Here is a 17,127-nt window from a genome sequence, read left to right as displayed (position 1 = left end):
TCCCTCGACATGCTAGAAGGAATAGACAAAAAAACTTTAAAGAAGATTCCGGGGACGTGGATGACCGAGAAATGGGGTTTGCCTTTTGGGGTACTATCTATGACAAGAGCACCGTATCAAGGTAATAAGTACTGTAGGAGCAAGTGCTAGGCTTAACAGATAGAGAATAGTCTACTTGGAGTCAAGTAGAGATGATCTTTTTAGTTATAATATATGATGATTAGATCAGTAGTATAGTTCGAGGAAGGTAGCTTTAAGGGAAAATTTGAAGAGTGGAATTTAGGTAGCCCAAATAGTTTAAATCTGCTTAACCGCTGCCCTAGTGTGCAACGGTAGCAGCTCAAGATAAATCGCTAAACGCAAACGCGTTTAGCGCTTTTTATATCAGGGGGCTGAAAGAAGCTAGGAACTGGCCCAAAACGACCAATAAACTACAAGTTGCTGGCTGAAACCTCACAAAACTGGACCAACAGGCAGCTCAATGCTTCCCACTCCCACTGGTAAGCAAGGGAACTTCCTCTGTTCCAAATTAGGTAAAGATTCAGTAACAGGAACTGCAAACAAAGCCCAGGGATCAGCAAGCTCTGAAACTGGACTATTCTAGCTTAGTAAGGCGGGAAAACAAGAGATATTTTTTTTTTTTTTTTTCAGAAAACAAGCAGAAACAGATACAGTAAACACTTATAAATGCTATAAATCGGCTATCACAGCCTACACAAACAATTTGCAACAGTTACAGGTTTTAAAAGTAACAAATTGAGAAACAAGTGCAAAAACAGAATAAATGCAGAAAAACAGTAACAATGTATCAGCAAGCAGGCGAAATACAGTTGCTAGATAAATAGAAGTGGAAAGCCACAAAATTATACTTAAATCAGGTAAAGTCGCTTTAGCTCTCTGAAGCTTGGATTACTCTGCTGGCCACCACGAGGATCTGTGCTGAGTAGGTACAAGCCAAAAAAGGCGCGTTTAGCGTTTTTATATCAGGGGCTGAAAGAAGCTAGCAACTGGCCCAAAACGACCAATAAACTACAAGTTGCTGGCTGAAACCTCACAAAACTGGACCAACAGGCAGCTCAATGCTTCCCACTCCCACTGGTAAGCAAGGGAACTTCCTCTGTTCCAAATTAGGTAAAGATTCAGTAACAGGAACTGCAAACAAAGCCCAGGGATCAGCAAGCTCTGAAACTGGACTATTCTAGCTTAGTAAGGCGGGAAAACAAGAGATATTTTTTGTTTTTTTTTTTTCAGAAAACAAGCAGAAACAGATACAGTAAACACTTATAAATGCTATAAATCGGCTATCACAGCCTACACAAACAATTTGCAACAGTTGCAGATTTTAAAAGTAACAAATTGAGAAACAAGTGCAAAAACAGAATAAATGCAGAAAAACAGTAACAATGTATCAGCAAGCGATACATTCAGTTGCTGCCTGATTTTTATCTACTTCTGCTTTGATTTCCATTCCTGCTTGATGCCAATATGCTTCTGCTAAATTAAGCAGAGAATTCATCTTAGATTTATTTTCCTCATGTTTCAAAACTTTCACTACATGTGGGTCTTGTGTGGTCAGCAGATATGTGTGGAGTCCCACAATTGCAGATCTATACATGTAATCAATTTCAAGGATTCCCATCCCTCCTTCGGAACAGGGAATATATAATCTTGGTAAACACTGATTTTTATAAATCATTTGGTGAGCATGAAGCATCCTTCTTGTTTTCCTATCTAATCTATCCAACATGTTTTGGAGCCAATCAATCACTCCAAAACTGTAAGTTAGGACAGGAATAACAAATTGGTTTATAGCTTGGATTTTGTTCCTAGATGTCAAAGCAGATTTCAGAATTAATTTAAGTCTTCTAAAGTATTCCTTACCAAGTTTTATTTGCATTTGTTCATGTTTTATTGTTGATCCTTCATCAATTCCCAAATATTTATACACTCCCTCTTGCTTAAGTTCTTTTATATCACATTCTTGTCCCAAACTGATGTTTTCCTGGAGCTGCAGTTTTCCTGCTTTAAAGGTTGCTTTTGCTCACTTATCAAGACCAAATGACATTCTTGTATCATCTGAAAAAGTTTTGATCACCTGCAGCTGTGCTTTCAGTTCCTCATCTGATGAGATGTGCAGTTTTTTAAATAATCGACAAAGAGAAGATGAGAAGTCTTTACACTTTGTTGTTTTTTAGGAGCCAAATTGAAGCCATGGCTTAAGCTGTTAAACAGCTTAATGGATTAATGGCAAGACAGAATAGCAATGGTGACAGAGAGTCACCCTGGAATATCCCCCTTTGAATTTTTATTCCTGGGATAATAATCTGTCCTTTATCATGCTTTAATTGCAAAGTGGTCTGCCACAGTTTCATGGTCACTGTAATGTAGTCAATCAGTGTAGGGTGTATCTTGTACATTTTTAAGCACTCTTATCTGTGAATGTGGGATACTGTCAAATATTTTTTATAGTCAGTCCATGCCATATTTAAATTCTTCCCCTTTTTATAGTTCTCCAGTATGACTTTATTTAACAACAAATGATCCTTTGTTCCATATGACTTTCTTTTATTGCCCTTTTGTTCTAATAATTAAATTTTCTTCTAAATGACTATAAACCCTGTCAGCATCAATTCACATGTATAGTTTATATGTTTTCGGAAAGCACGTTATTGGTCTATACTTTTTAGGGTAGCTTGCAGGTTCACTCTTAAGTAGGAGCATTGTTTTGTCTGTTGTTAGCCAGGTTGGTGTCTGTTCGGGGTGTGCATATAAATAGTTCTTACTTATGGCTAAATGCTCGTCAGACTTCCCAACCGTCCCGAATTACTCGGTTTTTACCAAGTTTTGGGGTCTAAATAATGGGGTGCCATGATTCCCGAGTGGCACCCCTTCATTTCCATTTTTTTTCAGGCTTTTTAAATATTCTTCGCTTTTGGAGCTGATGTCATCCCATGAGCAATTACATCAGCACCGTCAGCCACATCTGCCAATTGGAATTGAGCTCTAGGGCTTTCCTGGCTGGCTGGCACGATGATGTCAGCACCGTCAGGCACATCAGCCAGTCGGAATTGAGCTCTAGGGCTTTCCCGGCTGGCTGGCTGTTTGATGTCTGGCTTGCCAGCAAATACGAGTGTGAGCTGGTATTGGTATGCTTTACTTTTTCCTGCTGCTGCAAGTTTGGCAGAGTAGAATGTGGTTTATGTGGATATTTATTTTTTCTGCTGCTGAGTGCGAGCTGGAGAAGTATACAAACACGCTGTGGTCTTCTACTGCACAGCTGGCATCTGTCTAAGGTAGTGTGTGTGTGTGTGTGTGTGTGTGTGTGTGTGTGTGTGTGTGTGTGTGTGTGTGTGTGTGTGTGTGTGTGTGTGTGTGAGAGAGAGAGAGAGAGGAAGGAATGGCTCCAAATGTAAGTAACTAAGGTATCTGTGAATTGAATTATCTATTGTTCTGCAGACTGCAGAGGAATGAATTATCGTTCTGGTTAACCATTTGAATTGGTGGTATCTGTGAAATGAAGTGTGTGTGTGTGTGTGTGTGTGTGTGTGTGTGTGTGTGTGTGTGTGTGTGTGTGTGTGTGTGTGTGTGTGTGTGTGTGTGAAATAATTGTTAATTATGAATTTTACACACCTTCAGCTGATGTTTTTATATTTATATTGTATTTTTAGATATTGGTCTTTAAATCGCTGACTTTCATGTTATTATATTCGCTGTTTTTATCAGAGTCATGGCTTGTAAATGAGCCATCACTGATAAAATAGATTTGCTTGGCTACTGAATGCTAAATACATATTTTAGTGGCAGATTTCTGGATATTGAACAGTGCAGAAGCTTACTCTATATCCTTTTAGTGAAATGGCATTCTAGCAGAAGTTTATGTATGGTATCCTAGTACATCTAGAAAGACAGAAATCAGGCCCTGACTTATACATCAGGAAAGCACGTTTTGTTTTTTCAGTGTACAGATAGTAGGATAAGAAGACTTTAAATGCTTTGATTCGTGAGTCTGTTTCTCACAAATTATTTCCTTGTAATAGATCCAGTTTATTTCACCAGTGTGGCTGCCTGCACTAGGAAGCATATGGTAAACTTTACATTAGACTCTCATCCGAACAGTCTGTTTATCTCACTGAGGCAGATTGTTTTCCTACTAAAATATTTTTGCTATCATTTCATTAATTTTTGATAAGGTATGTTTCATTTCTGGTGCCAGTAATGTAAGGACATGGCTGTATTAGTGTTTATTCATTACACTACATATCACTTTTAAGGTTTACTTACAATTGACTCTATTCCAAGACCATCTGAATAGCTTTAAATGTTTAACCTTGTCATGTCTGTGTTAGTGATTTTTGTGTCTCTAAACTGGAAAAGAAGCAGTGCTCCCAGTGCTAATGCTGTTGTATTTAAGCTTTGCTGACCACAGAAAAGGACACTTCTGGCAGGCTCCTAGTGCTTGCTGGACTAGCTGAAAACAGCTAATGAGGAAATAAAGGAATTGCTAAAATGCACAGCTATTACTTAAAGACATAAAAATATGGAGACGAAAGTGTATGCAAGGCATTTAAACTTTAATTTACCATGCAAGTAATTTATGTATTTGGATTTGGATTCATTCAGATACTGGATACAGTGGTACCATGCCAGGAAGTCTATGGATCAGATAAAAGGAAGTAAAGCAGTATGCACATTAGTGTTTATGGTAAATGTGATGAAATAGCCAGGTAATAGGACATTGGAATGGCTGCAGGAGGACTCTGGTGCCATATTTTGGTTGTCTGTTCTTCAGTTTGCATTTAAAAGTCTGTATCCCACAATTCTGTTGGAGTGGGTGGTTTTATGTAATTATGTATGCAAATTTTATATTAATCAGCGTACAGACTTGTACCTATTTTTCATGGGCCTTGTCCAGATATTTGATGTTTCCAGGTTGAGAGGTATGATCCTCGTGCAAAGATGTTAATACTTTTAACCAAAAGTTAGGTACTGATCTGGGCCTGGGTTTTTCCAATTAGGGGCTTCTTAATCTTGTTTCAATCTCTCTGGCTGTTACTTCATCCCATTTCTTATCCCGCACCTTTAAACTTCTCTATCCATTTAGCATCTTTGTTATGTTCCACAGGATCTTCATATATACTTCTCCAAAATGTATCTACTTCCTCTCTTTTTTGGTGGCTTTTCAATTCCTTTTGCTTTATTTCCCAGTTCTGTATAAAGCTTTTTTGGGTCAGCAGTAAATTGCTTATTTTGTACTTTTCATTTATGTTTCTCTGTATATCTTCAAAGTTTTTCCGCCTGTGCTGAAAATTTTAGTTTATTTGTGATAGTGCATAATAGATCCTGGTCTGTTCTAATACTGTGCATTGCTTTAATCATATCTATCTTTCTTAGTATTTTTGTTGATGTGTTCCCTCTATTGTCTTCTACGAGTGACACTTCTTGTCTTAATTGCTTTATAGTTTTCTCTATTTGATATTTCCATGATCAATTTCTTCCCTTCCTTTCCCTCATTACCCTATGTTCTTGTGATAGAACTTTATCAGTTATTAATTTAGCAGCACAGTGATATATCCTGTTTACTTCTGTTATGTCATATGGATCCCTATGGACAGTCCTAATTACTGTATTCATTTATTTGATCAGACTTCTGAGTTTTTGAGTTTTATTGATCTTCTGCAGTCTGTTTCCATCATTGATCTTAATATATCTATCCATGTCTATTAAATCAAGCAACTTTTCTCTTAACTCATTTTATTTCAAACTGAGGGCACATCCCTTATTTTCCGTTTCCTGTGGACATTCTATAGAAATTTCTATAACATCTTCATGTGGCACCTTTCTCTTCAATTTTATCCTATGCCATCTGTTGCTCTGTCATATGGGAACTCACTGGCCTATCACTCCTCAACATTGACTGCATCAGAGTTCCCTCAGTTTCCTGTTCCTTTCCTTGCTGTCCAGCTTCAAGTGAACGTTTATACTGGTTTCCTGTGGACGGCTCCCAAATATCTTGATATGGCACATGACCAATTTCTTCCTGTTACACTGGTTTCCCCTTAATTTGTATATGTATTGCTCTAGCCTGTTGCAGTGCTGTCTCTTCACTTGTATAGAGTAATCCATTATGTGTAAGATTCTCCCTCTGGGGTGGAAAGGCACAGATGAATCAATTCTGACAAATGCTGGTGATGTTCCTCTTAGCTGCGGATTACATCAACATTTGCCACTGTCCAGATGTTAAGAAAAGGTAAGATAATATTATTGGATGCATTTACTGTGCTGTAAAACATTTCCCAAATTATTCTGATCTGTTACTTTGGTTATCAGGCATACCCAGATATGCTGTTCCAATAGACCTGCTTTTATTACTTTCACAATATTCATATTCTCAGACTGAGAAAATTGCATCACAGCTTAGGCACATACATTTTGTTATTTTTTTGCAACAAATGTAAAAGATGGATGCATAAAGATATTGATATGAAAGAATGAATTGGGTACTGGATTATATTTGTGTTTTGTTTGAATAAGGATAAATTGTAGTGCTCTAAGATAGAAAATCAGCTATAAATATTTACGTTTTGTTGTTGATTGCTTTCCTTTCCTTGTTTGCTATGAAGTTTCCTTAATGTACTGTATTTCAACAAAGTCTGTTCTTGTTTTAAAAAGGAAAACATCATCAACGTCATTATCATCATCATCCAGACTGCATTTTAGGAATTGTTCTGCTACAGCTCTTTCTCCATGATGACGTACTTATAAAATTAAGGATGAAAGTTAGCACATAGTGAGTGTGTGTCATTCCCAAAAGATGTTAACATAGATTTTTAGAAATATTCCATAAGGCATATTTGTCCTTAATTAACTCCTAAACCTTTGGAATAGCAGATGTTTAAATAACTGACTAAAATCAGTGGCTTAAGTATAGAAATGTATAGATTGTTCCCTTCTTCTATCATCTCTCTCGTACATAAAACCTTTCTTGAAGTTCAAACATTATTATATATTCCTCCTTCTTGGAGATATTATCTAATTTCCCCTATATTAAAAGAGAATAAGGACCCTAATCATTGCAACTCATATAGACTAATTTCTTTGTTGAGTAACGATTAAAAACTATTTATGTCAGTTATGGTCAATAGATTAAAAATACCCATATCTAAAATAATTAATGAAGACCAGACTGGTTTCATACATAACAGTCATACACAGGATAATATTAAATGAGTATTACCTCTGATAGACTACCTCAGTAGAGGAAACCATGAAGCATTGATAATAGGTCTAGATATTCAAAAGGCCTTTGACTCCTTAAATTGGGGGTTATTTATTTAAAGTCTTACAGTTATTTGATTTCCCCCCTTTTTTATAACAATGATAAATAAAATCTATGAAAATAATCTAGCATATGTCAAAATAGGTCCCTTTACTTCCAAAGGATTCCAAATCACTAGAGGTGCCAGACAAGGATGTCCCATGTCCCCTATTCTATTTGCTCTGGCCATAGAAATACTTGCCATTTTAATACATAATAACCCAGAGGTAAGAGGCATAAATATATATGACTAATATATTTCTAAAATAATGATGTTTGCTGATGATGTCTTACTTACCTTACCCAACTCTAAGGAAGTGTTAGGTGAAGTGGATATAGTAACAACAAATTTCCAAAAAATCTCAGGACTCTCCTTCAACAAATCTAAATCAAAATATTTATTATTAAAAAAAAAGAACATACAGGTTCCAGTTAATCATATTATTGGAAACCAAGTTTCAACTCTAGACTATTTAGGAATAGTCCTAGGCAAGAATATAGAAGAAACCTTTCAGTTTAACTATGCTAAAGCCATAGACTTAATCAAGGCATTAATGAGCAAATGGAATCATTTGTTTATAACATTTGATGATAAGTTACAACTGATAAAATTGGTTTGTTACCTAAAATATTATATATAGCACAAGCCCTTATACTTCCACCAGGAAAGAAAATCCTTAACAAAATCACTTCAGTTCTGATGAAATTCCTGTGGTACCCCAAAAGAAATAGAGTGGCATATTCTCATCATATCAGAAAATGGGAACGGGGGGGGGGGGGGTTAAAGTTCACAGAGATTAAAACTTATATAAAGGCATCTATAATTAAAATAGTGATGAATTGGATAAATCACAGTTACGCTGCATTATACTAATGAATGAAAATTGTTTATCAAAGAATGCTTTGGTAACTGACAAAGATAACAAGATATGGCACTATTTAAGTTTAAATGTACAGTATAGTACAACAAAAGTAACTAAACTAACACTAATAAACAATATTTTTGATGTGTTTAGAAAATTCATTAGCACAGATTTAGATATAAAACTGTGGCATAGATTTTAATGCCATTTACTATTACAAGGGATTTCCCTGATAAAACACATAGAGCCATTTTTGGCTTATGGGAAAATAATAATCTATTTTGTTGGTTGCAATGTATTGAAAACCAGCAAGCTTTGAACACACAAAGTATATTGTCAACTTATGGCCTATCCCCTAATGACTGCTTGGTTCTTCAGTGTGTCACAGCATACACTAAGGATCTGTGTAGAATAATACATAACTCATCCTTCAAAACCTTACCAAAAATTATAAACTGGATTTTTGGAATTCTATATAATAATATCAATGTTAAGAATGAATTATCATATCTAAATAACACTTTAATTGTTTATAAGAGCTCCTAAAGATTCTTACTTGCAATATCTAACTAAAGGGTTTCAAGTGTCATTATCAATGGAAGATAAAACAAACATTTTATTTTCAGTTAAACTAACTTCTTACTCACAGTTCTGGAGGATTTTTCATTAGAAATGTCTACTCAGATCCTTTTTGACACCTGAGAAACTCTCAAAAATGAACTCTTCAAAGAGCAAGTTATGTTGTAGATGTTATCTGTCCACTAATTCTGACTGGTTCCTTATTTTTTATGACTGTACTAATATTAAACCATATTGGAATGAGATTAACAAATTAATTCAAGCTATCTGTACTGATATATTTGTTTTGACAAAGTTTTTAATTTTATTGAATGTTAATAGTAATAATATGAAGAAAGATGACCTGTATTTGTTGTGGACAATGTTAGCAATAGCCAGAAAATGTTTAACTAGAGGATGGAACTCTAATGTAGCACCCACAATGGAGGAATTCCTATCATCACTGAAGAAGTGCATACTAATGGAGAAAAGAACTAAAGAGTTAAGAACTTTTCCTAAGCCATTGGTTAATAGTTCGTGGAGGAAAGTTTTGGATTTGATTGATACCCTACAGATGGAGCCAAACTCTTCCTAAATATCATAGTTTAAATATTAACTTATTATTTAACTACAAATGTTTTTATCTGAATCCTTTTTGTCAGGCAGAATGTAAATACTGTAAATAGTTATTGAATGCTATGAATGTATTCAATTATTGTGTTATTTCATGAAAATAAAAATCATTTGAGTACAAAATTAAGGATGAAATACAGTTATTCACTGTTGCTGAAATTACATGCTGGAAATATCATCTAGGCTAAATTCATATGTCATGAGTAAAACAAGAATAATTATGAAATGGGTAAGAGGAAATGTGACTGGGAGGTATTTCAGTTAACTGTTGTGGCAAGAAAAACATTGACTATTGAGTATGGACTTCTGTTTTGTAGTTTGATGGATTTTTTTGGTTTGTTTTACAAAACCTGCCTGACCTTTATGAACCAGAAAAGATAAAGTAATGTGTAGCCTGTGGAGCAGTATATGGGCATACAGCTTAGTTTTTGTTGCGTCTTTCCCTTGTTTCAGGAGAACTTCTATTCTACAGTCCCTCATTGAGATTGGCATACAACCTGATTGTTTAATGTTGTTAAACAATTTTGTAAAAACCTAGGTTAGTGCCTCTTTGACGGACTTACATAGTGCAGCATTCGAGCCATCTGGGCCAGGTGCTTTGCTGAAGGATGGGCTATTAATAGTTGCCCTAATTTCATTCTCAGTAATCTGCCTAGATAAAATAACATTATGGGTTACTTCAACTTGTGGGAAAGCTAGAATTGTGTAATTATCTCGAGGGGTAGAAGGAACATCATTGGGCTTGTAAAGGTTATGACAGGACACAGGGAATGTATTGTTAATGGACAAAGTGTCAGTCACCAGATTGCCCTCCTTGATTTGAATAAATCCTATTCTGGTATGTGCTCTTTTCTGTCTTAGTCTATATGGTAATAGTTTCTCAGCTTGTCTACTTGTGCCCATTGCTGTAAAGCAGTTCTTTTCAAGTAAAGCTGTGCTTTGTCTCGCAGGGCTTCATTAAGCCAATTTACCTGTTTATAATTGTGGACAACCTGAGTGTCCATAAATTTATTTATTTATTTGTATTTATTGTCATTTGTTAACCGGGTTAGTCCAACTGGGCTTTTGGCCCATTTTCAGCAGAGACCCGAGGAGAAAAGCTCAAAAAAATTGGATAATAGTACATTGATTGCATGCAGAAGTATAGTATTAATATAGTTGAATACTGTAAAAAGAAGGATTTACAAAGCTGTTAATAATAACAAAGTCGAGTACAGAAAAGAAAAGTTACAAACCTGTTAATACATAATATTGTATAAGTTAGAGAATATACATAAAGTTCTAGCATCAAATTTTTTTTTTCTAGGTTAAATAGAGAATGGTGTGTAGAAAAGTGTGAGACAGGAGAGGGAGACTAGGTGGGTTCATGACAGGAGCAAGTCTTGGAGTTAAGTAGAAAAGTTTTTAGTTCATTTTTAAACTGGGTGTAGTGGGTAATGGATCGTAAGCCAAGGGGGAGTTTGTTCCAGGCATTGGTGACAGTATGTTTATAGAGAATTTTCCCAATAGATTTGTTTGATTGATATATGTCTAGTAGCTGTTGGTTCGATGTACGATCTTTTTTGTTGTAGGTAATTAGACCTCCACTGTACTAATACTTCCATTGTTGTAATGTGAGTGTGTATTGTACCTAATAATTTAGTTTAGGAAGTGGTACAAATGTCTTTTAGAGTACGTTTAAAGGATTCCCACCAGGTAAAGATTAGCATTGAACAGAGAGGATTATTCTTAATGTAGTGGTCTACCTCCTGCCGAACAAAGGACAGTATCTCTAGGTCATGTAAGATCAGAGGGTCCATATGCCAACGTTTTGCTGGTCTAGTACATAAAGTGTTTCATTTAAGAGTGAAATCCACCTCTTATGGTCAGTGAAAGGGTATGGAATCCGTGCTAGTCTATCTGCTGTGTCAGCTATGTTCTGGAATAGAAGGAAAGAATCCATCCTACAACTGTGTTCTCCAGAGGAGCCATGAATGTAAAATCCAGATCAGTTGGGTAAAGAAGCTACCAGATATCCCTTAGCCCTTGTGTTTGCATACCTCTTAACACTAGTGTTTGTACACATACATGTCTTTCAGCTAATTAAAGTCTCTTCCTGGAATTAAGTGATGATGCAGATGGTTAAAGGATTCTAGGGCAAGCTGATAAAGCAAAAAAACAACAACCCCATTTTTATTATTTCACGCCAGGCTAATCACTTTGTGCCCTATCTTCTTAATTAAAACAAGTAAATTTATCTTTAATACAGTTTTCATACATACATACATGCGCATGCACACCGACACTTTTGCCCTCATTCACGCAAGCATGCATATATACATACATACATAGACACACACACACACACACACACAGACACACACACAATTTCTTAATGCTTTTACTTTTACAATCCCTAAACAGCAAAAGCACTGCTTAGCGAGCATAAAATAATGGCTTGCTCGACCTCTCTTACACTCACGCACGTATACACTGTCTCACACACACTTTTTTTTTAAATTTTCTTCTTCTCTTGTTTTTTATTTTATGCTCGCTAAGTAGCAAAAGCACTGCTTAGCGAGTGTAAAATAATGGCAGTTGTTAGCTTTCACTCAGTCAAAGTCCAACAGCTCCTTTAAATTACTAGCCTGTAATCTCCATTTAACCCCCCCCCGATCATTGCCATTTCAATACAAAATAAAACTTGAAGACAGAAAAGCTATAAAGCTTTTGTCTTTCATTATCCCTTCAATGGGAAAGGCATAAATCAGAAACGGAGAGGAAAAATATACATTTCCCTTGTTAGACAAATCAAAAGAATATGCAAGACTTGCTAGGAGCACAAAATATTGGTTTCGTTCACAGTGGAAATTACAGCAAGACTTAGGAATAGGAAGTACAAAATAATTTAAATAGAACAAACCTGTGGGCAGGAATGTATGTGACATTAAGGTGGGCTGTACTTTGGTTGTTCTTGGTTCCTACCGGAATTTTAAACTCTGGGATTGTCCCTTTAAGGTCAGAAAAATGCATTACATTTGACTGGTTTGTGATATCCATTAGTGCCACATTGGTCACAAGAAAAGTTCTTCCATTATTTCATAACACAGCCTCCTAGATTGCCTATGATTGTGGGCTTATATTGACTAGTGAAACTTAATATGTACTTTTCATTCTATGTCATGATAAAAGGACATCTATTGTTTAGCATACTAAACTAAACTAATGCAAAATTCATTTTTGTCTTGTAGTGATGAGCAACTGCCAGGTGCTCTCCTAGGTCGTAAAGACTTCTGGCGTAAAATGTTCAAGTCGCAAAGTGCAGCAAGTGATACCAGCAGTCAGTCTGAACAGGATACATCAGAGTGTACTACAGCTCACTCTGGGACCACCACAGATAGACGTTCTCGCTCCCGTTCCAGAAGAATTTCTCTTCGAAAGAAACTCAAACTTCCAATTGGTAATATATACATTACTTTACTTGAAGAATACTTCAGGTGTGCATTACAAGTATATTACTTGTACTTTGGCCATTGTAGATTTTAGAGCACATCATAATCAGAGTTGCTTTATTATGCATCTGATGTCCCTTTCATTCTTCCTAAGCATATGGGTTCGGATCTGACTCAGCTGTATACACTAGACTTTGGATCCAACTCTCGAGCTCCTCCCTCTACCCACAATGCCCTTGTCTGTCCTCAGTACCTCAGATCTTGTTTGCTGCCATCATGCCCAGACACAGGTTCCTTCTGTTGATATATTTACTTCAGCATCTTCTCATTTCTTTTTCTCAACCTCCCTCTTAGTGTACGCTACAGTGTTAAGGTTTTTACTATTTTTATAGTAGTCCTACACTTACCATAGTTGGTCGTTCTTCTTTACCCTGTAACACAGGGTATTTTTCAGTTACCATTGCTGGTAATCTGTTTTTCTTCTTTATTCCTTTCCTTTTCTCTGATTAAAACAAAACAGAACAAAAAAAAATTCAAAAAAAAAAAACAAACAAACAAAAAAGAGTTTGTTTCTTCTCCTTTTCCAGTGCATTCTTAATGAAGTACTGTTGTCCCTCTACCTGTCATGGCCAACACATCGACAGAGTTCAAGAAATGCACTTCTTATGGACATAAAATTCCAAACTCGGATGCCCACAAAGAGTGCATTTATTGTCTCAGAGTCACTCATTTGGATACTAACTGCAGCATTTGTTCTACCTTTAATCCAAGGGCATTGGCCAACTGACACAGCAAGTTAATTTTAAAAGGTCTCCTTCCTCCTGCTGCAACTTCTTCTGGGGCTGTAACCCTGGTAAATCTTAAACATCTGTTCTATTGGAATACAGAAAATGCTCCCTGACAAAGTCTGCTAGGAGTTCGTCGAAGTCACTAACTAAAATCTAAAAATCCTCAGATCCGATGTCCTTGGATCCAAAACTATCAGATCGCAAGGCTTCAGATCAAGTCATCATATTGGCCAGTCCTGCAACTCCTACATCAGATCCCAGACCCTCAGATCTGAAATCTGGCACCTGTCAGAGAGTTCACTCACTAAATTTCATTCCGGATCTGATTTCTCCTATTCTGTATTCTACCATCTTGCAGATTCCTAAGAAACATTCCGGGCCACAGTCCACCACATCTGTCAGATCCTCCAGAGGTTTATCAGAAGTGGATGTGGATAGGATGATGTGAAAATTTCTCAGATCCAGATGGGGGTCATACCGGCTCTGTCCCCTTTTGGATCCGTGAGTCTTCCAACCACTTCTCATATGATTCTGTCTCCTCCTACGGTCCATCCCAGAATTTGAGCCCCAGGAGCCAACAGCCCCAAGAGATCCTGAGTCGGATTCAAAGAAAATTTCTTTTTTGACTATGATGGCATCCCTGACTAGTTTTGCTCCTGTGTCTTCAGATCGGAATGCGTCCCACAGCCGAAGTGTCTGTGTCGCTTCTGTGGGGCTGGGATCAGCTTGAACGTTATTGGATCCATCCCTGCCACTCAGAGCCTCGGTGCTGGACACTTAAGGCCCAGTTCCATCCTAAAGGCACAGATCCAGTTGGAGTCATGATCTATCTGCACTGGAAGTCTCTGTCCCGGTGTAGTTAGCTATGGCTTCTCTGGACCTGGTTGCCTTTGAGATTGTAGAAGGGGCTTTTTTTTCTTTCTAGAGAACAGTTTTCTCATTCCTTTTCGGTTCCGAGCTCTGAGTCGATCAGTCCTGTTCCACAAGGATAGCCAGTTCCAAATAGCTTTCAAGCAGTTCCTGTAAAGGAACTCCCCTGTCTTCTGAACCCTCCCCTGAACATCCCCCAAGGGAGAGCCATTGGAAGAGAATGTGCAAGAAGAGTCATATAGATTCCTGACTGGAATCTCTCAAGGAAGATACTGATTTCAGTGAAGAAGGGTCCCCCGATCACCACCAGATTATATCTTCTTTGGAGATATATTAGAGATCCTCAGACTGAAAGGTGGTTGGTCTTCTGAAAATCCTTCCCCAGAGGAATCAGTATTTTTGGAAGATTTCGGTTCTGGCCCATCTACATCTTGGGTCCCAAGACATAGATGGGCCAGAACTGAAAGCTTCCAAAAATACCTTAGAGGCAGAGGAGGCCCACAAAATCAGGGTTTCCGTGATTCCTTTCTGGGCAGATCCTTTCAGCCTTCTGAAATGCTGCCTGACTGTCCAACTCTGTAGGCAGTCAGGGGATGATTGTCCTTTCACCCAAACGCCTAGTCAGATATATCAGAATATTCATGGTTGCTGAGAATAATATCCAGAGGTTATTCCATTCCATTTTTCCAAATTCCTATTTGCAAAAGGAAGAAGCCCTCCTAACGTTCCACCAGTCAGAGGAAAGCAGCAGCTCAAAAAATTCAAATGTTGCTAGACAAGAGCCATCTAAGAGTTCTTGCCAGACCAAATAGGATTCAAACCTTACTCACATTTGTTTTAGTGCCCAAAAAGACAGGGGACCTCAGACCAGTTCTGGATTTGAGCAGCTTGAATCAGTACGTAAGAAAGTCAAAGTTCTGAATGGTCATGGTTCAGTCCATTCAGCAGTTTCTTCACAAGGACAATTGGATGTACTCTGTAGATTTTCAGGATGCGTACTATCAAATCAAAATAGACAGGCATTCCAGAAGACATTTGGAGCCAGTCATCACCAATTCAGAACCCTGCGCTTTGGACTCACCATAGCCCCCAGGGTGTTTACCAAATGTATGGTAGTGGTGGCTGCTCACTTGAGACTCAGAGAATTCCGAGTGTTTCCAACTCTGGATGACTGCCTCCTAACTGCCCCCTACATGCATCTCATACAATAGTTCGGGGATCATTAGCACCACATTTGCCAGTTTCTGGGGATAACAATAAATTATGCCAAATCAAACCTGACACCAGTTCGGAGTCTGGAGTTTATTGGTGCACATCTGAACACAGCAATCCAAATTGCATCATTACCAACTCATCACTTAACCACACTCAGATCTCAGGTTCACCAGATTTTTTCCTCACAATTTCCTCCAACTAGATTAATTCTTCAAGCACTAGGATCTATGGCAGCAGCCATAATTTTACTTCCCTTAGCACGGTACTGTATGCTTGTTCTTCAATGGACTCTAGCTATTCAGTGGTCTATTCTTCGATAACCCCTATCTTTTCCAGTCATACTTGCTCCAATTTGCAAATGCCACATCCACTGGTGGATCCAGCTGGATGGCATTTATGTAGGCCGACCCTTTGTTTTACAACCCCTAGTGGTCACAATGACAACAGACGCCTCCCATCTGGGGTGGGGGTGGCATTACTTGGGATGGATGTTCTGGAGATGAAAGCAGTCCTGTTAGTATTGCATTCCAAGATGCTGTTCCTGAAGGGACTATTACGATTCGGACTGGCAACGTATCTTTTGCTTGGTACATCAACAAACAAGGGGGAACCCAATCTTACCCTTTTTTGCAGAGAAGCCATGAGTGTGTGGCAGCAACAATGTGCAATTTCCTCAAACCACTTTCTAGTTGCAATGCACATACCAGGGAAAACCATTGTGTTAGTGGACAAATGAAACGGGTCCATTTTGATGCCATACGAGTGGTCTCTCAAACAGTCTGTAGCAGAACAGAGTTTTCGTCATTGAGACCGACCTTGCTGTGACCTCTTTGCTTTCTCCGACAACAAGTACAGCAGGTGTTTTGTCCTGGTCCCCTCTCATGGGGAGTCACAGAGATATGCTCTAGTCCACATTTGGCCATCCAGTTTCCTTTACGCTTATCCCCTACTTCCCTTGATTCACAAATTTCTACAGAAAGCAACCCAGGTGAAGAGCTCAGTCATTCTCATTGCCCCCATTGGCCTCGACAGGTGTAGTTCCCTTACCTATAGCTGCATCTTCATTATCCTGCATGGATACTGGAACCCTTTCCAGATCTCCTGTCACACCCCTCAGGGATGAGCCATCCCAATATCAAGGCCCTCAAGCTAACCGTATAGTTCCTCCACGTCCAGTGATGGTCAGACAGCCCAGGTTTCTTCCCCGATACATACCATGATTTTATCTATATAAAAAGATTCTCCCAAGAAGGTTTTCAAAAATAAGTGGAAAAGATTCTCGCTTTGGACATTGAAATATGATGTCGACTCTTTTTCTGCTCCTGTTTCTGCTATCCTTGAATTTGTGATTGTTCTTCTTGAAGAAGGAGTTAGTTTTTCTATGATTAAATAGCAGTTTGCTGCTATTTCTAATTCTTATACAGGATAAAGAAATTATTCCTTGACCTCTTCTG

At 37.8% G+C, this 17,127-nt stretch overlaps 1 protein-coding gene across 1 annotated transcript in view; it reads left to right on the top strand.

Annotated features, from left to right (window-relative positions):
* Positions 1 to 17,127, top strand: part of UNC80 (unc-80 homolog, NALCN channel complex subunit) — a 5,631,640-nt gene that overhangs the window by 2,071,912 nt on the left and 3,542,601 nt on the right. Inside the window, exon 18 of the mRNA XM_044060513.1 lies at positions 12,600 to 12,808. Coding sequence (XP_043916448.1) covers positions 12,600 to 12,808 — 209 coding nt within the window. The remainder of the gene's footprint in view (positions 1 to 12,599; positions 12,809 to 17,127) is intronic.

The sequence above is a fragment of the Protopterus annectens genome, chromosome 2.part0 (genome assembly GCF_019279795.1).
Source record: "Protopterus annectens isolate FY-2018-M chromosome 2.part0, PAN1.0, whole genome shotgun sequence".
NCBI lineage: Eukaryota > Metazoa > Chordata > Ceratodontiformes > Protopteridae > Protopterus > Protopterus annectens.
Note: the sequence above shows the minus strand (reverse complement) of the source record. Positions and strands in the feature narration are given on the sequence as shown.